This window comes from Myxocyprinus asiaticus, chromosome 3, assembly GCF_019703515.2.
Source record: "Myxocyprinus asiaticus isolate MX2 ecotype Aquarium Trade chromosome 3, UBuf_Myxa_2, whole genome shotgun sequence".
Classification (NCBI taxonomy): domain Eukaryota; kingdom Metazoa; phylum Chordata; class Actinopteri; order Cypriniformes; family Catostomidae; genus Myxocyprinus; species Myxocyprinus asiaticus.
The window spans coordinates 6,713,991-6,741,631 of NC_059346.1; the positions used below are offsets into that span (position 1 = coordinate 6,713,991).

Consider the following 27,641-nt stretch of genomic DNA (forward strand, 5'->3'; position numbering starts at 1 on the left):
CAATCCACCTAACACTTAATTGTGTGTTCCACAGAAGAAAGATATGGAACAATATGTGGGCGAGTAAATGATTCTAATTTTTTGGTGAACTGTCCCTTCAAGCAAAAGTCTAGAAGTAACAATTAAGATCTCGTGATTTGTTTTTACTGTTGATGATTCCTCTGTTTCTGTGTGATTTATCTGAATCCAACTGTCATTCTGTGACATCATGTCAACTAGGGATGCACCGATACCACTTTTTCTCTTCCGATCTGATTCCAATATTGGAAATCTCAGTATCGGCCGATACTGATCCCAAACCGATACCAGTGTTGTTTTTTTGCATAATCAGTTTAGAATATCTTTACATTATTTTGTGGAACTAATTGGGAGTACTCTTTAATATGTAAAGAAACACAAACCTCTAACTACACATTATTTCAATATAAATGTATAGCTTATTAAGAAACACTTTATTATTAACTAGTATACTGGATAAAGTAGCAGCAAAATTAACAGTAATTCCAATCTTCAAGTCTTCAGTAGAATAGAAACCAGTGTTTTTTTGTTTTTTTTAAATGTTTCAACTTGCATCTGGACTTTAAAGGATTCAGATCTCTTTTTTGTTCAATTTAGTTGTAAGACATCAGTCCATTTTCATTCACACAGTTATTTTTTGGAAGCCATTCAACTTAAATATTGTAATAAATTGTAAAAAAAATACTAACGATGACAATATTAATAATAATAATAATAATAATAATAATAATAATAATAATAAATTGTTATTAATTATTATTATTATTGAATTTTAATTTTAAATACAACAGTAATATATTTCAATCATGCACTTTTTAAACCCTCACGCTTTTATTTTGACATTCTAAACTCTCCAGGAAGTCCTGTATGTGTCTGTTTGTAAGCAAGTTCACAGTAGTTTAATTCGCTTCTTATTCAAATTCTGGTAAAATGCACCTCCGGTGCCGTTCTAAATGCATATTATAAGTGAACCGAACTATTGAGCATCTACAGTTGTGCTCAGAAGTCTGCATACCCTTGGAGAACTAGTAATATATGTACCATTTTTAAAGAAAACATGAGTGAGCAGGCAAAACACATTTCTTTTATTTCTTATGGGATTCATATTCAACTGTAGGTTATAACAGAATGGCAGAATCATAAAACAAAACATGGCAACAAAGAAAAAAATGAAATGACCCCTGTTCAAAAGTCTGCATACCCTTAGTTCTTAATACTGTGTATTGCCCCCTTTAGCATCAATGACAGCGTGCAGTCTTTTGTAATAGTTGTCTTTGAGGCCCCAAATTCTTGCAGGTGGTATAGCTGCCCATTTGTCTTGGCAAAATGCCTCCAGGTCATGCAAAGTCTTTGGTCGTCTTGCATGAACCGCACGTTTGAGATCTCCCCAGAGTGGTTTGATGATATTAAGGTCAGGAGACTGTGATGGCCACTCCAGAACCTTCACCTTTTTCTGCTGTAACCACTGGAGGGTCAACTTGGCCTTGTGCTTAGGGTCATTGTCGTGCTGGAAAGTCCAAGAGCGTCCCATGTGCAGCTTTCGTGCAGAAGAATGCAAATTGTCTGCCAGTATTTTCTGATAACATGCTACATTCATCTTGCCATCAATTTTCACAAGATTCCCCGTGCCTTTAGAGCTCACACACCCCCAAAACATCAGTGAACCACCACCATGCTTTACAGTGGGGATGGTATTCTTTTCACTATAGGCCTTGTTGACCCCTCTCCAAACATAGCGCTTATGGTTGTGACCATAAAGCTCTATTTTGGTCTCGTCACTCCAAATTACAGTGTGCCAGAAGCTGTGAGGCATGTCAAGGTGTTGTCGGGCATATTGTAACTGGGCTTTTTTGTGGCATTGGTGCAGTAAAGCCTTCTTTCTGGCAACTCGACCATGCAGCTCATTTTTGTTCAAGTATTGTCATATTGTGCTCCTTGAAACAACCACACTGTCTTTTTCCAGAGCAGCCTGTATTTCTCCTGAGGTTACCTGTGGGTTTTTCTTTGTATCCCAAACAATTCTTCTGGCAGTTGTGCTTGAAATCTTTCTTGGTCTACCTGACCTTGGCTTGGTATCAAGAGATCCCTGAATTTTCCACTTCTTAGTAAGTGATTGAACAGTACTGACTGGCATTTTCAAGACTTTGGATATCTTTTTATATCCTTTTCCATCTTTATAAAGTTCCATTACCTTGTTACGCAGGTCTTTTGACAGTTCTTTTCTGCTCCCCATGGCTCAGTATCTAGCCTGCTCAGTGCATCCATGTGAGAGCTAACAAACTCATTGACTATTTATACACAGACACTAATTGCAATTTAAAAAGCCACAGGTGTGGGAAATTAACCTTTAATTGCCAATTAAACCTGTGTGTGTCACCTTGTGCGTCTGTAACAAGGCCAAACATTCAAGGGTGTGTAAACTTTTGATCAGGGCCATTTGGGTGATTTCTGTTATCGTTATGATTTAAAAAGGAGCCAAACAACTATGTGATGATAAATAGCTTCATATGATCACTATCCTTAAATAAAAAACAGTGTTTTTGCATGATCAGTCATATTTTCAAAATCAATGCCAAAATTTCACAATTTCTGCCAGGGTATGCAAACTGTTCTTGAGTATCGCTCAAATATTAAAAATAAAGCCATTATCATTAGTCTGTGTGTGAGTTTGTGTCAACAGAACAGTGCCATTCACTAACGTGCTGGCGCTGCACATACTATATATTTACTTATTAAACACAACCTTTTGTGATTCACAGAGCTATCGCACGTCTTCAAGTGGCTTTGAATAAAATGCAAAAGTCACATAAACTGCTTTAATGGTGTTTTTATGGTTCTTTTATGTCATTTTTGGAGATTGACAGTAACACACTGTATTGGGTTTGGATCGGGCTCGTCAGACCGATACCCGATCCGTCTAAAAGCTTCAGTATCGGAGCCGATACCGATCCAGGTATCGGATCGGTGCATCCCTAATGTCAACACAGCCTCAATTGCAGTAAATGCACCCACATCTCACAACTGACATTACATGCATGTCGGCAGGGGCGTAGCAATCATTTCAAAAGTGAGGGGGACAGAATGTTTAGTTATATATATATATATATAAATACGATAGATATATACGATTAAAAAATGTAATCTAATGAACTACGTGATTGACCAGTGAATTTTAACTTTTGCATTTACACATTTAGACATTTGCTGTATGAAAGACACAGCGTAAACACATATGCCCCTTGAAAAAGTAGGGGGGACGAACTTTGGTTTTACTTAAAGTGAGGGGGACACGTCTCCCGCATCCCCCGCGCATTCTACGCCCCTGCAGGTCGGGTCCATTGACAGTCAACGCCACGTTTTTGCAGTTTCTTGTGGACTTTGCTCATTTGGCTCAGTCAGCCGCACAGAGCCGTCCCGCCAGTGAGTTCGTACAGAAACCGTCACATAAAACATTTAACTTTTCTTTTTAGTTTACAGACATGACAACAAGGAACATTTCTTATAGGTAAAACCAGCAGAGACACACTGAGGCCTAATTGATCAAACTGATCAGAATCAACTTCAAAATGACAAATAAAGACAATACTGTGATAACACCCACAAAAACACTTTGCTAACCTAATAATGTAATTCTTCCAAACATAAAAACACACACAAAGTATGAAGACGATAATCTTATGTATCAAACAATCACACAACAAAACCAGTATGTCAAACCAATTCTGATTTAAAAAAAAAAAAAAAAAAAAAAAAAAGCGTCCTTGATCAAACAAAGTTTCAAGCATCTTTGAAACAACCCAGGAGAGTTGAACAACAACAGGCATCTGATGTGTCTGAACGCAAGAGTGTTTCTCAATCACAACAAAGAAGCCAAAAAACTTCAGTCTCATCTTAAGAAACTTGTTATCTTGCGTTTTTAACTGATCGATTACCTGTTTTCGGGATCCCCACAATAGTTGATCCTCACCGAAGTCACATCGGAAAGTCAACACGCCATTATAGATGTCGAAGCATTGTGCTCGAGAGTTTATGTTCTCCAGCAATATTACAATGCATCTGAAGATCTGCTGCACAGCGAGAGAGAGAAAAAACGGTCCAATTTTTACATCACATCCCTCTTCCGGCCACTTGAAGAAGGGGAGCGATGCAACAGTGAATGGGACAGACATGAGTCTAGGAACAGAGATGTAAAAACATGTTTAAACTTTTTTTTTTTTTTTTTTTTTTTGTAAAAGGTATTTTTCTCATTATATTGCACTACATTATATGTTTTATGTTTGTAAGTGTTACAATATTACAGTTTTTCTCAATCGCTGTGGCTCAGTTCTCGAATGAGAATTATTTTAAAAACATTAAGTTCAAATCTCTGAACAGTTAGTTTCTTGTTCACACCAGATTTGAATTTCTTATTCATTTAAGCAAATTGCACGTATTTTGGCACACGTGTGCAAAAAAGTAAGTGCAATTGTCTACTATTTGCACAATAACTGAATGCACATGGCTTGCTGATCAACACTGATGAGTTGATTCTCAGTTAATTATTATTTTTTATTTTTATTTTTTTATTTTTTTGCATGGATGTCATTTTGTGGCAATTTTCTGTTCACTATATATGACTTTACATGTAAGAAATGTGTAAAAATGGACGTGCAAATGTAAATTTTCTGTTTGCATGTAACACATTGCTACAAAAATACATTTACGGTATACATACAAATGTGCATATCCCTTTTCTGTGTACTACATATTGTACAGTATTGACTTTTCCCAGTAAACTTTTACCTGCTGTTGAAATCGGTATCTAAAAAGCTCAGTGTGATACACATTAGCATTCAGCTAGACAAAACCGACATTCTTGTATAGTACAGTGAGCAGTCAGTGTCAACAAAAAAGTAGAACAAAAATGAAATTTGCATATAACATTTCCAGGGTTGACTGCCATGGTGAAAATCTGAATCATCTAAACACTTTGACCAGTACCGCTCACACGACGACAAAATAACTTTTCATTTTGATGGCATTGGCCAATTTACTGACACGATAACTAGGTTTTGAAGCATGAATTAAATGTTTTGGGTGAGTTACTACATTTTGCAGACATGCAATAGAGTTGTGATGTCCCATAAAACAGTTGTGACAATTGCACTTACAGGTTAGAGAATGTTAAGAATGTTTCAAAAAATGAGCCAAAGTGATTGAGAAAAACTGTAATATATATATATATATATATATATATATATATATATATATATATATATACACATACACTCACACACATACACTGGCGGCCAAAAGTTTGGAATAATGTACAGATGTTGCTGTTTCGGAAGGAAACTGGTACTTTAATTCACCAAAGTGTCATTCAACTGATCACAAAGTGTAGTCAGGACATTACTGATGTAAAAAAAACAGCACCATCACTATTTGAAAAAAAGTCATTTTTGATCAAATCTAGACAGCAGCCATCACTCCAACACCTTATCCTTGAGTAATCATGCTAAATTGTTGATTTGTTACTAGAAAATCGCTTGCCATTATATCAAACACAGCTGAAAGCTATTTGGTTCGTTAAATGAAGCTTAACATTGTCTTTGTGTTTGTTTTTGAGTTGCCACAGTATGCAATAGACTGGCATGTCTTAAGGTCAATATTAGGTCAAAAATGGCAAAAAAGAAACAGATTTCTCTAGAAACTCATCAGTCAATCATTGTTTTGAGGAATGAAGGCTATACAATGCATGAAATTGCCAAAAAACTGAAGATTTCATACAAAGGTGTACAATACAGTCTTCAAAGACAAAGAACAACTGGCTCTAACAAGGACAGAAAGAGATGTGGAAGGTCAGATGTACAACTAAACAAGAGGATAAGTACATCAGAGTCTCTAGTTTGAGAAATAGACGCCTCACATGTCCTCAGCTGACAGCTTCATTGAATTCTACCCGCTCAACACCAGTTTCATGTACAACAGTAAAGAGAAGACTCAGGGGTGCAGGCCTTATGGGAAGAATTGCAAAAAAAAAAGCCACTTTTGAAACAGAAAAACAAAAAGAAAAGGTTAGAGTGGGCAAAGAAACACAGACATTGGACAACAGATAATTGGAAAAGAGTGTTATGGATCTTAACCCCATTGAGCTTTTGTGGGATCAGTTAGACTGTAAGGTGCGTGAGAAGTGCCCGACAAGACAGACACATCTATGGCAAGTGCTACAGGAAGTGTGGGGTGAAATGTCACCTGAGTATCTGGACAAACTGACAGCTAGAATGTCAAGGATCTGCAAAGCTGTCATTGTTGCACATGGAGGATTTTTTGATGAGAAATCTTTGAAGTAGTTTAAGAAGTTCTGAATTTTTTTTCCAAATTGTAATAGTAATTTTTCACGTTATTAATGTCCTGACTATACACTGTGATCAGTTGAATGCCATTTTAGTGAATAAAAGTATCAATTTCTTTCCATAAGAGCAAAATCTGTACATTATTCCAAACTTTTGGCCGCCAATATGTGTATGCATGTGTGTGTGTGTGTGTGTGTGTGTGTGTATGTATTTATATATATACTGTATATGTGTATAATTTAATAAAAATATATTTCAATGTTTTTGATCAAAATATCTATCTAATACTTTAACATTTTTAAAAATATTTTTAACACAAAACAAACTTTTAAAGGAGCTATATAAAATAAAGTTTACAATTAAGGTTATAATTATTATGATTATATTTATAAAAATGTAAAACATTAAAAGATATGTGTTATAATATATACTACATTATAGGTGTTTTATGTTAAAAAGATAATATAATTTTTTTAAATATTAGATTTATAGATATTAAAAAAGATAGTTTCATAGATATTGTAAAAACATTTAAAGATATTTTAGCATTATATTATAGTATTATGTTCTATATTATTATTATTATTATTATTATTATTATATTGTATTTTTGTTATCGCAATTTCAGACCCAGATTCAGTTGATTTCACTACTGCCATTATTGTGGGCCTGTATTCCTATTGTGTAGACTAAATCACCATTAAAAGTCAGCATTGGTAAAGCCAAACAAAATCAGTCCTTTGTTGTTAATTGTCTACAACTGTGGTGTTTAAAAAAAAAAAAAAACATTTAATTTTTTTTTTTTTTAAATGAATTCAGAAGTCAGAAATATATATATATATATATATAAATCATACTTTTATACTATAATTGTTTACATAGTGCTTGATCTGTGATCTAGACAAGTCAAAACTGCTGTTGTAACTCATTTAGTCCATCAGGTGACGGCAGAGACTCATGGTTCTCATCTGCGTTCCTGTTGCCAAGGGAAGCAGCTGTTCCTGTACATTCCTGATAGGAATAAGAAATTACTTTTCCAGAATTAGTCGGTGCTGATGCAAGACCCAGCATGGCTTCCTGGCAGTCTGGTGAAATATGAGGAAAACACACAAAGCAATTTGGAAATGGCAGGGAAAGAGTAGAGTGGGGATAAACAGACAATACATTACATTTCTATTCACTGTTATAACAGTGAACATTTGAATGGAACGTTACATGCTTTTAATAAAATTAAGTTTTTACAGCTGGACTGATTAGGTTTATATAATAAAACACCTGACAGGAAGTCCTTTGTCATTCTTACATAGTGACCTTTTCCTCCTCAAAGGATCTGGTCATGAGTGGTTTGGCCAGCTGACCGTTACTGTGAGATGCGAAAGTGATGAAGTGTTTGGGAAAGGCCTCTATTAAACAACACTTGAATGACATAATATAATTTCCTCTCTTCAATTGGCCAAAGTGAAGGAGAGAGAGAGGGAAAGAGGAAATTAATACTTAGTGGGGACTGAATAGCCCTGTGATGACACAGGAAATACTGACTGAGTGTTTATCCTGCAGAGAGAGAAAGTCTGGAAAACACATTGAGGGTTCAGAAGGGATGCATCACTTAAAAAATTTTTGCATGACTTTTTAGAGACCCTGGAGTCAGACAATGCCCACCATAAACAGTTTTTGTAGTAGTTTAAGTTAATATACACTTCCAATACACAGTTTGGACACACCTACTGGTTTTAAAGATCAATAGAAACATGAATTCAGTCATGTGTCTTCAAACTTTTGATAGGTAGTGCATTTAAATGCATGGCTAATTTATGACATTAGGTTGTTGCCATGGTTGGGGAGTAACTAAATACATGTAATGGGATTACGTATTTAAAATACAAAATATAAGTAACTGTATTCCACTACAGTTACAATTTAAATCATTGGTAATTAGAATACAGTTCTAACTTTATTCGTGAAAACATTCACGTTGGATCATAATTTCTTTTTTTCTAGTAAGACCTTTGATATTTGGGCAAAAATCATATTCTTGATAATATTTTTGTATTGTTTTCTTGTAAAAATATCTAAAAATCCTTTAAACAAGATCAGTTTGATTTATCTTGTTTTAGAAACAACACTGCATAAGATATTTAGGTTTTTCAGAGAATGTATTTTTAACATGTGTATTTTGTCTTTCTGTACTGGCAGAGTTTTTATAGTCAAAACAAGTGAAAAAATCTACCAGTGCTGAAGAAGTAATCCAAAGTATTTAGAATACGTTACTGACCTTGAGTAATCTAATGGAATACATTACAAATTACATTTTACAGCATGTATTCTGTAATCTGTAGTGGAATACATTTCAAAAGTAACCCTCCCAACCCTGGTTGTTGCAATGACACTTGTGCAACAGTGTGGTGGGAAAATAGCTGAAATATCTTTGCAGGTATGAGCAATAAAGTTTCTCCTTTCTAGAGTTTGACACCTTTATACAGTCACATTCTTTTCTTATAATAATTACTCTGATGAAATGATTAGCATTATACTGGAATTAAGATCATGAGAGTGCTATATACAGGGTTAGGGAGTAACGAAATACATGTAACGGGATTTCGTATTTAAAATACAAAATATAAGTAACTGTATTCCACTACAATTACAATTTAAATAATTGGTAATTAGAATACAGTTACATTCAAAAAGTATTTTGATTACTGAAGAGATTACTTTGCATTTTATTGTCATTTGTTTCATTTAATATTTAGTCCTTTCAGATGGAAAACATTTATACATATAAATGATGCGATCCAAAGTGCATTTGAACAGCGGTGAAACACTTTCTTATGATGTGTTACATTCATACGAGTAGACAGAGAAGTAAGTTTGAAGTAAGTTTGGAGCAGAAGAAATAGAAATAAACCTTGTGTAAACTGTCAGCTTTACGCTAAGCTAAAATGCTATTATAGCCATTTTACATGCACGTTACCAGGCACGATCATATATTTTTATCAATGAAATTCACGTTGGATCATAATTTCTTTTTTTCTAGTAAGACCTTTGATATTAGGGCAAAAATCGTATTCTTGATAATAATTTTTGTATTGTTTTCCTGTAAAAATATCTAAAAATCCATAAAACAAGATCAGTTTGATTTATCTTGTTTTAGAAACAAAACTGCATAAGATATTTCAGTTTTTCAGAGCATATATTTTTAACATGTGTATTTTGTCTTACTGTACTGGCAGAGTTTTTATAGTCAAAACAAGTGAAAAAATCTACCAGTGCTGAAGAAGTAATCCATAGTATTTAGAATACGTTACTGACCTTGAGTAATCTAACGGAATACATTACAAATGACATTTTACAGCATGTATTCTGTAATCTGTAGTGGAATGCATTTTAGAAGTAACCCTCCCAACTCTGGTTGTTGCAATGGCACTTGTGCAACAGTGTGGTGGGAAAATAGCTGAAATATCTTTGCAGGTATGAGCAATAAAGTTTCTCTTTTCTAGAGTTTGACACCTTTATACAGTCACATTCTTTTCTTATAATAATTACTCTGATGAAATGATTAGCATTACACTGGAATTAAGATCATGTGTGTCCTATATATAGCCTGGCATTTTACACCACAACCAGATACATTTATACTGTTACTGGAATTCCTGGAAAATTACCTGTATGCTCTTCTAGTTAACATTCTGCTTTTTTTGTTTCAGGAACAAGATATTTTAGGATATGATAGCTGTGATTTTGTGTAAGTGTGCAGCAAGCTTGAGGTAAAGGTCTTAAAACTAAGTGTAAACACGAAGAGAAAATTAATGTAGTATTAAACATTACTTGGTTTAAAAGTGCACCAAGTAAATTTTTGCTTATTAAAAAAGTTTTACACATAAAGTCCCGAATAGCATTTTTAGAAATATGTTGAAAATTATGTACACACTCACATGAGATGAAGACTAGAATCATATCTAGCGTTTAACCACTGATCAAACTTCACTTGTTTTTAAGGTAGGCAATGTTTTAACTGTGTCAACATTAGCACAATGTAGTTTGACATATATGTGGGGATATCTTGTTTACTTGCTACAATATTTCTAAAACAAACTTTTAAATACCTTAGAAAGATACAATGCCAATAGTGTCGGAAATTAATGGGGACTCGGGGCAAAAATGCCACAGAAATTAACAAAAATATCACCATAATTCAAAATATGGGGGCAAAAAATGCCCACGCAACGAGTTCCCGTGTTTTATTAATAGTATCTGATATAATTACAGTTACATACATTGTGATCAGTTCCTCGCACCATCACGCGCACAGACGGGCTGTCCACTTCTATCAATCCGCATCAGTTTGGTACGCCCTCTTGTTCAAAATAAACTGTCCTAGTGGGTAACACTCTCGGTCACGATGCTGTACTGTACTTCCCTGCCCTGTGCTGCTGTTTATCTGTCTGAAAAGCCTCACCCGCTTGAGGCCAAAAGTGTGCAAGGGATGTATATTATATAAAGAAGATATGAGAAATCACAAAACACAATGTAACCAAATGCTGCAATTTACTTAATAATAATATCTCAATATATGTTAAATAACCATAATTAAGACTTATTATTAAAACTGTAATACAATAATATATTTACAGAACAACCAATTTTAGTGTTTGAATCAATCATATCTCTCACTAAACTCTGTGTGAAATGTTTATTTTTGCTTTATTTTATTCAGTTGGCATGTAGGAGTTGATACCAGTTTGCTTAATAATCTCATTCCATATCTGGATAATTGCTGCAATATCACAGAGTATAAATTTCCTCCTCTATGATATTGCATTATATTAGTTTTGTACAGTGTGTTAACTTAATAGCCAAACTACATGGGCATACGTGAACGAGAATAAACCTGAAATAGGAATGTGTTTCATTCACAATGCACATTATGAGGTTTAGAGATGATTTAGAGACATTTAGCATGTTACAAATGGCTATTTCTATTTAAATAAATGTTGTATTCTTTTTTTTTTTTTTTTTTTTTTTTTTTAAGGAGGAAAAATATATATATTTTATTGAACCAAATTACAATTACAAACATTACAATGTCAGTTGTATGTTCTCATTGCAATTTATTTAATTAAAATAGAACAAACGTTTTACCTAAATTTCTAATGTTTAAAAATCTACCTGTATCATTGCTGAATTTTTTTATTTTATTTATTTTTTCGTTTTTCACCCAATTTGGAATGCCCAATTCCCAATGTGCTTTTAAGTCCTTGTGGTCGCATAGTGATTCGCCTCAATCCAGGTGGCGGAGGATGAATCCCAGTTGCCTCCGCGTCTGAGACCATCCACCTTGCTCAAACTAATGACTGCACGAGTTATGCCACTGAAATCAAAAGCTTACTATTCCTGAATTATAAAACAAAAATTATAATTCAAAACTAAATATATTTTGTTTTAGAAATTGCTTATGTTGTAAAGAATAAACAAAGTCAAGAATTTTCACACCCAATGTATTAAGTAGTATTTAAAGTCACACACCTACAGTAATATAACAGTTCAGTCCCAAAGTATACTTCGGTCAGACACGAACGCCGAGCGTCCGCCTACATGACGCATCAGGCAAATCTCATCATCAGCAGTGTGCTTGAGCACTGAACGTGCGCAGCTGATTTTTCTAACTGTGCATCTTTGAACGCGCATGCGCCTGGAGTATTTGCACTAATTAGTGGATCCACAAGATGACAACACTCACATTTGAGCATTAGCGGTCACAAAGAAGCGCTAGAATAAGATGTAATCGCCGCTAAACAACAGTAGATGAATGTGGAAACAACAACAGTGCATGTGCACGTCAAGAGCGCGTGTGTGAGGAGGTCTGGAGATACCTGCATTTGTATAACTCGAGTCTGAAGAATATAAAAACATATTTTATGTGTCTAAACTCCTGAAGAGAAATAGTCCAGCATACCGCCTATGTATACGCACACAGTAAAATTAAACAAACTTCGACAGCTCACATTCGACTGTACGCAGACGCTGAGCATCTGCATCAAAACCGAAGTATACTTTGGGCTTTAAAAGTTAGGAAGCTCTTAGGAAGCTCTCAAAAAGGAAAGCATTCAGCTTCTGACAGTCTTAACATCATAGAAGGCAGCATCCTAAAAAACTGAAGGAGAGAAATTACATTGCCATCATGATATAATCAAAGCAAGTGCGTATGATTGAGCTTGCAGTATTGGAGAATTTCTGGAGTAAATGTAGAGAAAGGGTGAAGTGTTGATTTCAGGTATTTCTAATTGTGTTTTGCATTCACATGTCAGGCTCCCATGTGTAGGTCTTAACGTTCGTCAAGTGTCGGACTTTGCAGGCATACACCTCTCCGCTCTGGGGATGGAAGTCCACGAACTTTGTCAGGTGAAAGTCCCAGCCCTGCTCGAAGGCCATGACTGTCTGGCTGGTGTTCATAATCTCCTGGCCATTCTTGAGGAGGTCAGTGGTGACATCAGGAGGATGGAAGCCACTAACACGGTAGATCAGCACATTCTTTTTGTCAAACTCTCCAGGATTGCAGCTATACACCTGGACTTTTGGGTTAGATTGCTTGGCTGAACAGCTGGCGCTAAGGAGCACAACAGTGGCTAAAGTGAGTTTAAACCACATGACTGCTATATTGATATTCCAGATATTTCAAAATATACGACTATATCTCCTCAAATTCACATCTGGTCTCCTGCGCACTCGTATACAGAATACTGAACAGCAGCCATAAATGTTGTGTTCTTAAAATGTTCTGTTTGTCCAAGAATCCTCTTGCAGCAATGCAAGTCTTTGGCATTTAGAAGCTGCTAGTTTAGGATCTGTGAGGAGTCTGTTTCTCAAACTAGAGACTGTGATTTACTTGTCTTTTTGTTGTGCATATGGGCCATCCACTTCCCTCTCTATCCTGGTTAGAGATAATTTTTTTCAAAACAGTAATGCATGGAATAGTCTTCATCTCTCTAAAACATTAGACTTTAGGAAAAAAATAGAATTTCTGGAGAAATGTGTTTCTTTTTGCCTATTTTTAAAACCAGAAATTGACTTGCAAGTGTAAAGCAACTTATAAGAACTCAATACCTCAGCAAATGGGGAAAAAACCCACTGTATTGCGATTTCTGTATGGTAGCGCAACCATTTTCAATTGTTCTAATAGTAAGAACATTTTCTTGAGTACCAAATTAGCACTTTTGTAAGGAATAGGTGACACAGTATATGTTTGCCATCACGAGTAAAGAAAAAATTGAATAAATACCACTTAAAACAATTATTTCAAACCGTAATAATAATTTGCAATTAATGATTTTGGCAGTATTTTTGATCAATTTAATGCATCCTTGGTGAAAGGAAGCATCAATTTCTTTCAAGAACTTCTTTAAAAATGGAAGTGTATATAAAATATAATTTTCATAAAGTAACATAATTACTTGAGTAGTTTTTGGGCAAACTGCTTATTTACTCTTATTTGAGTCATAATATTTCTCAGTACTTCTTTTTGTACTCAAGTGAATTATTTCTTCAATAGCAGGACTTTTACTTAATTAAAAAAAATACACTTGGTTAGTATTTGGATGCATTGCCTTTAAATTGTTTAACTTAGGTCAAATGTTTTGGGTAGCCTTCCACAAGCTTCTCACAATAAGCTGCTGGAATTTTGGCCCATTCCTCCAGACAGAACTGGTGTAACCGAGTCAGGTTTTTAGGCCTCCTTGCTTGCACACACTTTTTCAGTTCTGCCCACAGATTGAGGTCAGGGCTTTGTGATGACCACACCAATACCTTGACTTTGTTGTCCTTAAGCCATTTTGCCACAAATTTGGAGGTATGTTTGAGGTCATTGTCCATTTGGAAGACCCTTTTGCGACCGAGCTTTAACTTCCTGGCTGATGTCTTGAGATGTTGCTTCAATATATCCACATAAATTTCCTTCCTCATGATGCCATCTATTTTGTGAATTGCACCAGTCCCTCCTGCAGCAAAGCACCCCCAAAACATGATGCTGCCACCCCCATGCTTCATGATTGGGATGGTGTTCTTCGGCTTGCAAGCCTCACCCTTTTTCCTCCAAACATAACGATGGGCATTATGGCCAAAAAGTTCAATTTTTGTTTCATCAGACCAGAGGAAATTTGACCAAAAAGTAAGATCTTTGTCCCCGTGTGCACTTGCAAACTGTAGTCTGGCTTTTTTATGCTATTTTTGGAGTACTGGCTTCTTCCTTGCTGAGCAGCCTTTCAGGTTATGTCGATATAGGACTCGTTTTAGTGTGGATATATTTACTTGCCTACCTGTTTCCTCCAGCATCTTCACAAGGTCCTTTGCTGTTGCTCTGTGATTGATTTGCACTTTTTGCACCAAACTATGTTCATCTCTTGAAGACAGAATTCGTCTCCTTCCTGAGCGGTATGATGACTGCGTGGTCCCATGTTGTTTATACTTGCTTACTATTGTTTGTACAGATGAACGTGGTACCTTCAGGCGTTTGGAAATTGCTCCCAAGGATGAACCAGACCAGATTTCTTTTGATTTTTCCATGATGTCAAGCAAAGAGGCACTGAGTTTGAAGGTAGGCCTTAAAATACATCCACAGGTACACCTCCAATTGACTCCAATTTCCATTTAGCCTATCAGAAGCTAATTGGCAAATTGCCTAAAGGCTTGACATCATTTTCTGGAATTTTTCAAGCTGCTTAAAGGCACAGTTAACTTAGTGAATGTAAACTTCAGACCCACTGGAATTGTGATATAGTCAATTCTAAAGTGAAACAATCTGTCTAAAGTAGATGTCCTAAATGACTGGTCCTCCGCGTGCCACCAAAACTGCACCGACCTGCTGAAGCATTGACTCTATAAGACCCCTGAAGGTGTCCTGTGGTATCTGGCACAAAGACATTAGCAGAAGATCCTTCAAGTCCTGTAAGTTGTGAGGTGGAGCCGCCGTGGATTGGATTGAGATCTGGGGAATATGGAGGCCAAGGCAACACCTTGAACTCTTCATCATGTTCCTCAAACCTTTCCTGAAAAATGTGTGCAATGTGGCAAGGCGCATTATCCTGCTGAAAGAGGCCAATGCCATCAGGCAATACCATTGCCATGAAGGGGTGTTCCTGGTCTGCAACAATGTTTATGTAGGTGGCATGTGTCAAATTGATGTCCACATGAATGGCCGGACCCAGGGTTTCCCAGCAGAACATTGCCCAGAGCATCACACTCCCTCCACTGACTTGTCTTTTTCCCACAGTGCATCCTGGTGCCATCACTTCCACAGGTAAACAGTGCACATGTACACGGCCGTCCACGTGATATAAAACAAAACAGGACTCATCAGACCAGGTGGCCTTCTTCCTCTGCTTTAAGGTCCAGTTCCGACGCTTGGGAATCCATTGTAGGCGCTTTCAGTGGTGGACAGGGGTCATCATGGGCACTCTGACCATTCTGCGGCTACGCAGCCCCATACGCAGCAGGGTGCGATGCACTGTGTGTTGTGACACATTCCTCCCGTAACCATCATTTAAATTTTCTGTGACTTGTGCTACAGTAGACCTTCTGTCAGATCAGACCAGATGGGATAATCTTCCTTGCCCTCGCGCATCGCAGACACCCTTTTGCCGTTTTGTGGTTTGTCCCTCCTCGGATCATTGTTGGTAGATACTCATCACTGCTGACCGGGAGCATATATTGTAAATCAATGTGTTATAACCAATATCCAAGAAGCCATTTTATTGTGATGAAAAAAAAAAAAAAAAACAGGAAATGACATCACAAAGTAGAACTGTAGGCTTCATAACTTTATGTCAGTGTCAGCAAATCTATTAAAATGATCATAATTTGACCTTTTATGGCATGGAAAGGAGTTCGGGATTCTAAACACACGTCTTTGTTAAGTGTTTAGAATCCCATAGCAACCGTGATGACAGACCCATGTTATAAGATATACAGTGCAACCACATACAGTAAATGCAATGTTTTAGGTGGTATTTATGTAATAGGTGTATGAGGTGAGGAGGTTTCCTCTCTGACACCCACTCCTAGTCATTCTCTATTTCTTATCTGGTCTCTCTATCTCCAACACACACATACACACACAGAGATTTCTATGGGTTTAGACTTGCCCAGGGAGACACGTCCTCCACCATCATTTAATTCCTGATCCCTGACAGTTCAAGCTAGCACTAGGAAAACAAACCAGCAGGATACACATTCCAACCAGATTATTCCTGCATTGCCTCCAGCCAAAGCCTGCATGGCCAATGGAGTGCAGTAGGCTTTTGGGATACACATGTCATGCACTATATATTGTAATGTAGACTTATAAGATGGCACCATGGATGGCCGCCTCAGTATGGAGCTCACCAGTTCTTTTGCTGTTTTTGTTTGTTTATCCTGTGTTTAATAATATATTTCCAATCAGTCCAGAGATGAGCTGCTGAATATTCGGCAGCACTCGCCAGACAATCTTTTACAGTTTTTTGATTATTCGGACGTTCTGTTGGATATTGTAGTCTGAGGAGCAGCGATGCTGGACAAGCGCATTAAAAGACGCAAACGTGGGAAGCGAGCTGGCGCGCTGGTCAAGCTCCGACAGTGTGACTTTCGAACTGCACTGCCAAGCATCCATCTAGCGAATCTTTGCTCTCTTCCTAACAAAACGGACGAATTACGTCTCCTCACCCGCAAAAATAAGGACTTTGCAAATTCTGCTGCATTGTGCTTCACGGAAACCTTGCTGACAACACATTACATCTACCGGGCTTCCAGCTGTTCAGATACCCGAACTCACTTATTATTCTTGGAGATTTTAACAGAGCCAACCTCACCCGTGAACTGCCAAAATAAAGACAGCACATTACATGCCCCACCAGAGACAGAATACACTGGATCGTTGCTACACAACAATAAAGGATGCATATCGCTCTGTCCCTCGAGCAGCTCTGGGACTCTCTGATCACTGTCTGGATCACCTTCTTCTGATCTACAGGCAGAAACTAAAATCAGCTAAACCTGTAGTAAGGACTGTAAAGAGATGGATCAATGAAGCAGAGCTGGAACTACAAGCCTGTTTTGACTGCACTGATTGGAGTGTTTTTGAGGCTGCAGCCACAGACCTGGACGAGCTCACAGATACTGTGACATCATATATCAGTTTCTGTGAGTATATGTGCATTCCTACTAGGACTTACATTATTTAACATACAACAATAACAAACCATGGTTTACAGCAAAACTCAGACAGCTTCATCAGGCCAAAGAGGATGCTTACAGAAGTGGGGATAAAATCTTGTACAATCAGGCCAAAAATAGTCGGACAAAGGAGATTAGAGTGGCTAGAAGAAGCTATTCTGAAAAGCTGAAAAAACAGTTTTCAAGAGTGGAGAGGCCTGAAAGACTTTACCAACTACAAGACGCCACCCCCCAACACTGTAGGGAATCAACAACTGGCTGATGGCCTGAATGTGTTTTACTGTAGATTTAAAAAGCCCAGTCACACACCCCACACCTGCTCCGACCTTCACAGCACACAATCATTTACACCTCCTGCAACCACCCTCCTCCAATATCCTGCTACTCAACCTGCACTTAAGATCTGTGAAGAGGATGGGTTCCGGGTTTCCAGAAACAGAAGACAAGAAAAGCACAGGGCCCAGATGGTGTTTCAGCCACTTGTCTAAAATCCTGTGATGATCAGCTGGAACCCATCTTCACACAGATCTTCAACAGATCACTGGAGCAGAAGTTCCCTGCTGCTTCAAATGCTCCACAATCATCCCCATCCCAAAGAAACCCAAAATCACAAGACTTAATGACTATAGACCTGTCGCTCTGAAGTCTGTGGTCATTAAGTCATTTGAGAGACTGGTGTTGGCCCATCTGAAGGACATCACTGAACCCTTCCTGGATCCTCTGCAGTTTACCTATCGAGCAAACAGGTCTGTGGATGATGCTGTCAATATGGGACTGCATTACATACTTCAACATCTAGACCAGTGGTCGCCAACCCGTCGATCGTGATTGACTGGTAGATCTTTGTGACTGTTCCTGTAGCTCCTGAAAATAATAGAAAAATAAATACACAAATACATGATGCCTGATTAACATTCAGTTTTGTAAGCACTTCTCTCTCTTTCTTTTGATCCAGCTGTTGTATTTATTTTTCAGTGCTGCATTAAAGTGACCAATGAGATAAGAGAAGAGTACCGGTACGTAAACTGTCGCAAAACGTCAATCCCTGGTGATAGACTGCAAGGTAGCTAACAGTTAGCTAGCACGGTGGAGGCAAATGAAAGAAGGCGAATAGTGAAAATGACATCCCCATTCATAAACTTGTAGCAATTACTACCGATGGGGCAACAGCAATGCGCGTTGTGCACTCTAGTTTTATAGCACTGTGCTGTAATGACCCTGATTTTCCCGACATCGTGAATTATCATTGTGTGATTCATCAGCAGACCTTGGCTGGGTCATGGACTTTTCTCATGTAATGACACTGGTGGTCAAACTGACTTATTTAAGGCGTTATTGGATGAGCTCGATGCCACTTACGGAGGCCTATTTCTCCATACTGATGTCTGGTGGTTGAGTCGTGGCAAAGTGCTGCAACTCTTTGTTAACTTGCTGCCTGAGTTAAAGATTTTTCTGTTGACAAGGAGCTGAAAACCAGATCAAGGGACAGTGACTTTTGGGGACTTGTCAGCAGAGAGAAGTTTCCTCTCCTCACTGCACTAAAAGTGAGTGCCTACTTTGGATCCACTTACCTCTGTGAAATGCCGTTTTCACAGATGAAAATAATCGAATCAAAGTACAGGAGCTACCTTACTTACAGACACCTCACAGACTGCCTCAGACTGGCTGTCTGTAGCTATGAACTTACGCATTTCTCCTCACTGTTGCCACTTAGTGATACGGCGGTACGATTGTATTCAAAATAACTTTTAATTTGCGGTATAATTAATGATTTTACAAACTTTTCATTTTTTAAATCTTTCTGGTTATGGTTAGGTTTAAAGTTATGGATAGGTGAAGGTGTAGGGATGCTGCGAGACTCCAAATAAACACAACAAACGCAGTGAATGAATGTGGTTTCCAACTGTTCCAAGACTTCAGGATTTCGCTGGTTATTTGGCGAGGGCATCATGTGTAGTGGGCATGCCTTGTAGTGGGCGTGTCTTGTAGTAGTCTTACAGAATGTTGACAGACCCTTCTCCATACACAGGGTGTAATTTCCACGGAGGGGCGCCAACAGTGAGTTGTGAAGTGACTTGTTTTCAGATGCACAGGATGTAATACAGTGAAGAGGAATGCATATTTTATAAACTGTACCCCCTAACCCAAACCCCAAACCTAAATGTAAGTGGAGGATAAATGTAATGCTAGAAGCAAAATGCAACCTAAGAATCACGCTCGTCACTGATTATGCGAACGTGATTACTTCCTGGTTTCAATGTGGTATCTGAACCCGTGTGTTCCACGCTGTTGACACAATGCACTTCCGGTCATGCCACATGGGAAGGTAGATGCAAACATATGTGATAGGACATAATGTGGCCGATTTTATGGTACCGGAACTCTCGGAAACAACATGCCGACTTCCTGTGTGATCATGTTGATTTTAGATCCTTTAACCTCATACCCCTAAACTTTCACATGGCTCGGCAAAATATGAACTACTGGCCCAACTAAGCCAGCAGAAAAAAAAAATGGTTAAGCCCTGCATTTTCTTTAGAAAATGCCTAAAATAGTTATTATTTCCTGCTTAAGGTTTATCTGTCTTTCTGGATCTATTTTCTGTGGCTTCTTTGTTTGTTTCTTCGTCTTTCTTGTCCTGTCACATTTCAACACAGATTCATGAGCATCTGTTTATTTCCCATTGATATTCCACCAAAATCAGATTTCTCAGCTTTACAGCTTCATAACAGCCGAATCTCTGTGTGTGTGTGTGTGTGTGTGTGTGTGTGTGCGGCAGAAAGAGAGAGTGGCAGCAGTGCATGAGTCAATGCAAGAAAATTGTACACATATCTTTGTTATCTTTGTTATAGATGATTTCAGCCATTTACACCACTCCTGACAGATTGTGGTTGTACCTGTAGTCTGAGTGGCTTTACAACTGTAAAAAAGGATGACGCGAGGAAGTATGTAACCTTACGCAATGCAGTGTAACTTTGAAAGCTCATCATTAAATCAGTTTCCTTCCTGTGGGCACCCTTGCCCAAACTTGCTACGATTAAAATGTAATCATATGCATTGGCGAGACTCACCCCATTCTTTGATCAGTTTGTTACTTCATAACACATTCATCCGGAGTGATTTCACACATTCAGTTTCTGGCTTCAGATTTCTCACTTTCCTTTTGAACAGATTTTAATACATTTCTGAATGTTTTTGATTCTTTACATTTAATGATAGTTCATCATCATACCATTCACTGAGTATGAAGGTGTGTATTGTATTCTTTCACTTGTGTTACAGCATACCCACTGAAATATGACAGACAGTCCCTGTGCCTTGAATATTTACCATTCCATCAGCATTATACAGTGTTCTCATTCGTTTCCTTAATGAGCCATCTTCAGACTCCAGTGTCATTCTAATAATGCCATACATGTCTCTAAAAATGGCACTTATGTATGCAGTTATGACCTATATACATATATACATACATACATACACACATACATACATATACACACACGGACACATACGTTGTGCAAATCTAAACACAAATCGGTTATATACAGTGCAAGGGAATGTAATGGCAGAAGAGGTTGGATGTGTTGGATACTATAAAAAGACTAAGCTGTGTATTGCACATTAATTATTGCTCAATGGGTCAGTTTAAACTGTATTGTATATAACTGAATATTGTTGCTATACTGAGAACTGGGATACTTGGTATCACGTTACTGTGCCTACATTTTTCCTAAATATTTTTTACATGCCTCGTTGTTCATATCGTAGCAGTTTCCTGGTGAAATAAACACTAGAAGCGCTACAACATCAATGACTTGTCAAAAAGCAGATTATTAGTTCATAACATAACTCTTTTCGCCCTGTTTGACACACAATGCTACCTTATGACATCGAAACACTTTTACCATGGCACATGACTTGGCACATGGGGATGCATATTAACACATTTACAAGCTTGTTCAACTGCGGTGAAATTGTGCAGTATTGTTGTGACATTTTAGCTCAATTATATCACGTGGTTCGTTACAGGTATCGCAGGAGTTCCTAGGTGAAATGTCCACTGTGTGGCGATAAAAGTGAGTTAAATGTTCTCCCAAACAGATGAGGTTTATAAGTTTAATACTGGGTAGAGTTTTAAGTCAACAAAACCGACCTCCTTACCCTAAACCTTAAACCTAAACTTAACCGGTAGTGTCATAAAAGCAAATGTGAAATGAAAAAAGCAATTGCTGAAGCAACCACGCCATTTGTGGTGCTTCTATAGCACTTCGGCTCACGTGTCAACTTATGTGCTCTTCAGGACTCGTACCCCGGTCCTTTACATTGCGAGTCCAACACTCTTATTAGTTGAGTTACCGTGCAATTTGATCATGTTTGAACAAGCTTAGATGTCATAAGATAGCATTATGTGAGGAACAGGGCAAAAAAATAAATGTTTATGAACAGATAATCTACCTTTGAATTTGTAATTTGTGTGAAATTACTGGAGAAAAGCCTGGCTTGCGGCTGCAACAATAAAGGGAGACCAAACCAGAATTAGAATTGCGGAAAAGTTATTACATATTTCTAGGGAAATACAGTTAATATGAAAATATAACAAGTCCGAAGCACCAGGACGAAGACAACAGGTCAATTATCAGCAAGGTAGAGCGGTACGTGGTAAAAGATGGTTCAGAATAATGCTCTAGAATAATGGTGCCTCCAACAACTGGAGATTGGACACTTGAATAAGCCAGACCCGATCAAGGCAAGGTGTTCCCAATCAATCAGCATTACCTGCTGAAATGACAGAGAAAAGACAAAATAGGAAAGAGGAAAACAAAACAGGGAAAACAGACAGAACCGTGACAAAGGGAATAAACGTTATTGTAGCAAAATACGATCCTATGAGACCAGGTTGGTACTATTTTGACTTGAATCTCAAACTCAAAACATCATAATGAATTTACCATGCACATCCTTATTAAAAAATTACAAATGTTTGGATTGTGAAATACATGATTTGTAATGATGGCCGAGAGGTTTATATTGAATGTTTCCAGAGTTTATTCATTCCGGAATATCTCTATACACTCTCAAGGTCGCACCAAGGGGTCATTGGACAAACAGGAAATGCAACTTTGCAAGAGAGTTTGTGCTAGTCACATGTGTAGTTTATGCCCATATGCATTTCTTCAATCTACAGTAGAATTCTAGAAAAGCACCTGTGGCCTTTGTACAGCCAGTGTCTGTGTGTGCATGTCAGGATTAAGACTGTGCTTTTTGAACATTTTGCCTTTGTTCATGCCCCAACAGGCCTAACACACCTTGGCTATAGTAATTTCTCCTGTTCTCTCCTTTTCACAAAGCCGTATCTTTTCTCATACCATACCCTCAGGTTTCTCTCCTTCCCTCTCCGGTTTCAGTGTGCTAGGCGGGATTCATTTAGAGCTTGTGGTGCCACTTGACTCATGGTTCTGGAATGCCAGCTCACAGAGGCCTAAAGAGAGAGAGAGGGAGGAAGAGGGGGGAGATATGAAAGAAGAAAACAAGGAAACCGGGAGGTTTGCGTGCAGAGGGACAATGTGTGTTTGGTCTGGGGGAGGTGAAACGTAAATCATACTGTCTTATTTGAATTTGTGGTTGTGGAAAATAAGTGGTTGTTTTTATGTGCTTTGAAGAGGAAGTAGGGGGATCTCCCATAAACACTGGTGGTTTACTTGTGGGTTGTTGGCCACAACTTCTGACAGGACACGCATCCGTAAACATACACGTGACTGACCAGCGTTACATGCACTTGCAGGCCCTGTATGTGGTGTCATAGTGAGCTAAAGCACATAACTGGTAATCAGAAGGTTGTTGGTTCAATTCCCACAGCCATCACCATTGTGTCCTTGAGCAAGGCACTTAACTCCAGGTTGCTCCAGGGGGATTGTCCCTGTAATAAGTGCACTGTAAGTCACTTTGGATAAAAGCGTCTGCCAAATGCATAAATGTAAAAATGTAAAGTGTTTGTGTTCGTTTACTATATTAGTTAAGAATTCTGTTAATTGCCAAATCATACTAAGAGTGAAAGATTGTAAAAAAAAAAAAAAAAAAAAAAAACCTCCCAGTAAAAAGTTTGGACACACTTGAATGAATGAATGAAAGTTTCTCACAATCTGGAAAATCATTTGATCTAAAAGCCTTTACTGAAATGCTTTAAATTAGTTTTGTAGACAAATACCAAAATATAAATTGTGCCAATGTATGAATATATGAATTTAAAATAGCATATTATTTCTAACTTTTAATTTATTTATTGGTTTATTTGTACAGGGACAGTACAAAAACATGATTTTAACATGAACATTTTACATATAGATTATAGTACATGCTAATTTGCATCTCAGGTCTCTAGATAGGCTAATATAGAATTATTATAAAATGAAATATATTTTAAAATTAAAATGTAATTAGATTAATTCCCGGTGTCCTGGCCAAATTCCCCCCATTGGCCCTTATCAATCATGGCTTCCTAATAATCCCCATCCATTAATTGGCTCTATAACTCTCCACCAATAGCTGGTGTGTGGTGAGCGTACTGGCACACTATGGCAGCTGTCGCATCATCCAGGTTGATGCTGCACACTGGTGATGGTTGAGGAGAGTCCCCTGATCCCTGTGTAAAGAGCTTTGAGTGTAGTGTCAGAAAAGTGCTATATAAATGTAACGTTCATTCATACAATTATTATATTACAATAATAATAATACTCATTTATTATTATGCATTAGTATTATAATTATTATTATTAAAATATGTAATATATTATTTCTTACTATTATTATAATTATTATTATAAAGTAAAATCGTTTTTTTGCAACATTGTATTAAAAAAATATTATCATATTACAGTAATATTCCAATAAGTATAATAAAAAGAATAGTTTGTAATATATTATATATGTTTTAATTAAATTATAAAAATAAAATATTAAAAATGTTATTCTATTACAACAATAGTCATAATAATCATAATAAGTATTATTATTATTAATATTATTATTTTAATGGATGAGCTGGACCAAATAGTAAAAGAAAAGCAGCCTACAAGTGTCCAGCATATATGGGAATTGGAGAATTCAAGATGATTTTGAGAATAATCAAAGTATGACTACTTTGAAGAAGATAAAAAACAGATAGTTTTGATAAAACATTTTCGGTCCCTACATAATTCCCACACTTCCATTTGTGTTATTTCATAGTTTTGATGACTTTTGACTTTTTCTAAAAATAAATGAAAAGTAGGTGTGTCCAAATTTTGACTGGTGTATACAGTACGCAATTAAACACAATGTGGAAAAATATACAGTAATTTATGCCTTTTAGAATCTTTAAATCATGCAAAGACTTTAAAGGACAGCTTTGCAAGAGCATTAAAGTCTAATATTTTAGATGAAGTACGTGCACTCAGTCTAATAATTGTTGACAGCCAATGCAAACATAAACGCATACATTTATGACCTCAGAGAGGACAAATTTTGTATATTCAATCAAAATTAGACTGCGTTAAATTACATATGCTCTACACTAATATATATATATATTGCTACACTCTTGATACCTGCTGTAAATTCTCCTATTAATACAAAAGTTTGTTTTAAAGCAGGAAATATTTTTGGATTAGGGAGGCAGGGAAATCCTAATGAAAAACAGAAAGAGCAATGAGTCATCTTGTTCACCTCATTCTGCATTTATTTCCTGTCTAATATCCATCTCCAAACTAAACTATGATGCATTGGACTGGGATGCAAACTATACCACTGTATTTTCCCTTTTAAAAGTCACTCATAATAGAATTTTATTTCAGTAAGTCTTTGTTAATGATGGGCTTTAAATACCACTCATGTAATGAAAATGCCATAACTGAAGTGGTTATGAGGAAAAAGAAACATAAAACGTTACTGTGGTCATTGTAACTTTATTCATAATGTGAACATCACAGCCCTTAATACATATTTGAATTTATTATGCTTGTAAATCATGTTATTATTTATTGCTGGTGTTAAAATGATGATATCATGATGAATATCTACTTTAATACCTTAACAATAAATGTAATTTTGCATATTTGTTCATGTAGATCAGTAAATTATGATACATGTCAGAAAATGTATATGTCTAAGTATCATATAATGTTACAATTAGACGTTAGTATATATTAATTAGTCTTGTACTATGTGAATCATAGAGGTGGAACTGAGAAGTTGATGAATTTTGAGCCAAGTAGTGAGACTCATTGTAATCACTAATAATATTATAAAGAAATAAAAGAAGTTTAGAAGTTGTGTCACATTTATTTTCACAAGGCAATACGAAATAAATAAGTCAATAACAATAAATAAATAACAGAATAAATAGCTACAGCAAACATTTCTTCATTTAATCTATAAAATGTCAGATTCAAGTATTTCTGTGAGCGGCAGCGTTCAGCAACACAAATGATCACTGTGACATCCTCATGCACACTTTAGACATAAAACGGGTCTACTTGTAAGGCTGCTTGTAAATGTCCACACTTATTTAGGGAACTTCAAGTAGATCTAAATGAGCCATTCAAGTTTCATTCCATTATAAAGTTCAAGTCAGTCCATCAAATGTCTCCTCAGCTTGTGTTCCATCACTTCGCCTTGTTGAGGTTCTCTTGGTACCACAGGAGCCTATTTCTTCAACTTCTTAAACCAAGAAGGTTCAAAGTCGTGATTTTGTTTCTCCACAGTCTATTATCTCAGTTCTTTCAGTTCTCTGAGCCAAGTGTGTGGTACACCGGGTAGAGAAGAGCCACCACGTATCCATTCCTCCGGCTTTGCTGGTAGAGCACTGTCATTTCTTCTTCCCAGCTTGAGCTCGGGCATGTAGTGTTCAGAAACCAAGAGTTCTTGCCATCCTTCTCGTCGCTGTTGGCCTGGAGCTGCTTGTTAGACATCTGGGTAAAGTCCTCAGGACAGTTCCCCATCATCTGTCTGGCTTGCTCTTCTGGAGACTGGAAGGAAAGAACGTTGTATGATGTGGCATCGGTGAAGGTTGGTCCTTCATTCTGCGTGGTCTCCACGGATTCATCCTCTGTGTAGATCTGCAATAAGACCACCAGGCACAGGATGAGCAGCCAGCGTTTAGCGGGGCTCTTCTCGGGCGGTGGTAGATATTTGCGCACCTTTGAGGGGTACATGACGCGGGTGTTCCTCTTGCGAGGGCGCACCGGAGCTCCGCGGCCAGGGAGCGGCTGCTGCTGCTGCGGGATCCGCTCGAATGTGAAGATCTCCGGCTCGGTGTTGCGCGCCACGATCGGTCTGAAATCAAACTGCGGTGGCTGCGACTGGAAGAAAGAGTTTGCCGGGAAGGTGAAGACCAGGCTGTCTGATCTGGATAACATGTTTAGTTTAGGTCAGTTCTGCGTTCTTTGCTCTGTGTCTGTCGTTGTCTAGTTTTTAGATTGACTTCTCTGACTTCAGCTTGAGGTTTATATGTTTTGCTTTCTTTTAAGAGACGCCCATAGAAAAGACACACCTTCCGCTCAGCGTTTACTCAACACGGAAACTACAGTACATGAAAAGAAAAATCCCTCGTTTTTACCTCGGAAGTCTTTACATATGAAGTAAACACATGGCACATCTCACTGAGAGCTAATTTTGCACGCTTTCATTTAATAATAAACGTTATATACCATTATTTTATATAGAGTTGTATTAAATCTAGTTCAGCAAAACCACTCTCTTAAAAAAAGCTCCAGTTAAAACTGGATTTTACAGTCTGATATGACACAAGAGAACGATTTTAGGCTCCATAAAGCACTTTTTTATTCACCATTTCTTTAGTAAACCATAAAGGTTTTGCTTTGAAAGCCCCAGATCCAAATACACTGATCTGAAGAACCTATAAAGGAACATAAATAATAATAATAATAAAAAAAATGTAATCTCCCCAAAACCTTATACAGTCAACTCAAGATCCCTATACAGTGAACAGTTGATAAAAAGATTAATATAAGGTAAATATAAGGTACTGTAAATAACTATTGCACTCATGAGGGAATTTGTTTTTAATAGTGTATGCCATTTTTGCTC

General features: G+C 37.2%; 3 protein-coding genes across 3 annotated transcripts in view; all 3 read right to left on the reverse strand.

Annotated features, from left to right (window-relative positions):
* The window catches only part of ddr2l (discoidin domain receptor family, member 2, like), a 71,451-nt gene extending 67,363 nt beyond the window's left edge, over positions 1–4,088 (reverse strand). Inside the window, exon 1 of the mRNA XM_051679766.1 lies at positions 3,951–4,088. The gene's annotated coding sequence lies outside the window, so the exon portion shown is untranslated. The remainder of the gene's footprint in view (positions 1–3,950) is intronic.
* An 8,452-nt stretch (positions 4,089–12,540) lies between these two features.
* Positions 12,541–13,076, reverse strand: LOC127430678 (beta-2-microglobulin-like). Its single transcript, XM_051680643.1, has one exon. It carries the CDS (start codon positions 12,996–12,998, stop codon positions 12,648–12,650), a length of 351 nt encoding a protein of 116 aa, XP_051536603.1. The 5' UTR covers positions 12,999–13,076; the 3' UTR covers positions 12,541–12,647.
* Positions 13,077–25,482: 12,406 nt separating this feature from the next.
* Positions 25,483–27,033, reverse strand: ier3 (immediate early response 3). Its single transcript, XM_051680497.1, has one exon. It carries the CDS (start codon positions 26,948–26,950, stop codon positions 26,315–26,317), a length of 636 nt encoding a protein of 211 aa, XP_051536457.1. The 5' UTR covers positions 26,951–27,033; the 3' UTR covers positions 25,483–26,314.
* Between the last annotated feature and the right edge of the window lie 608 nt (positions 27,034–27,641).

Coding starts and splice junctions, on each gene's coding strand:
- LOC127430678 (XM_051680643.1), bottom strand. CDS start 12,998: ATGTGGTTTAAACTCACTTTAGCCACTGTTGTGCTCCTTAGCGCCAGC.
- ier3 (XM_051680497.1), bottom strand. CDS start 26,950: ATGTTATCCAGATCAGACAGCCTGGTCTTCACCTTCCCGGCAAACTCT.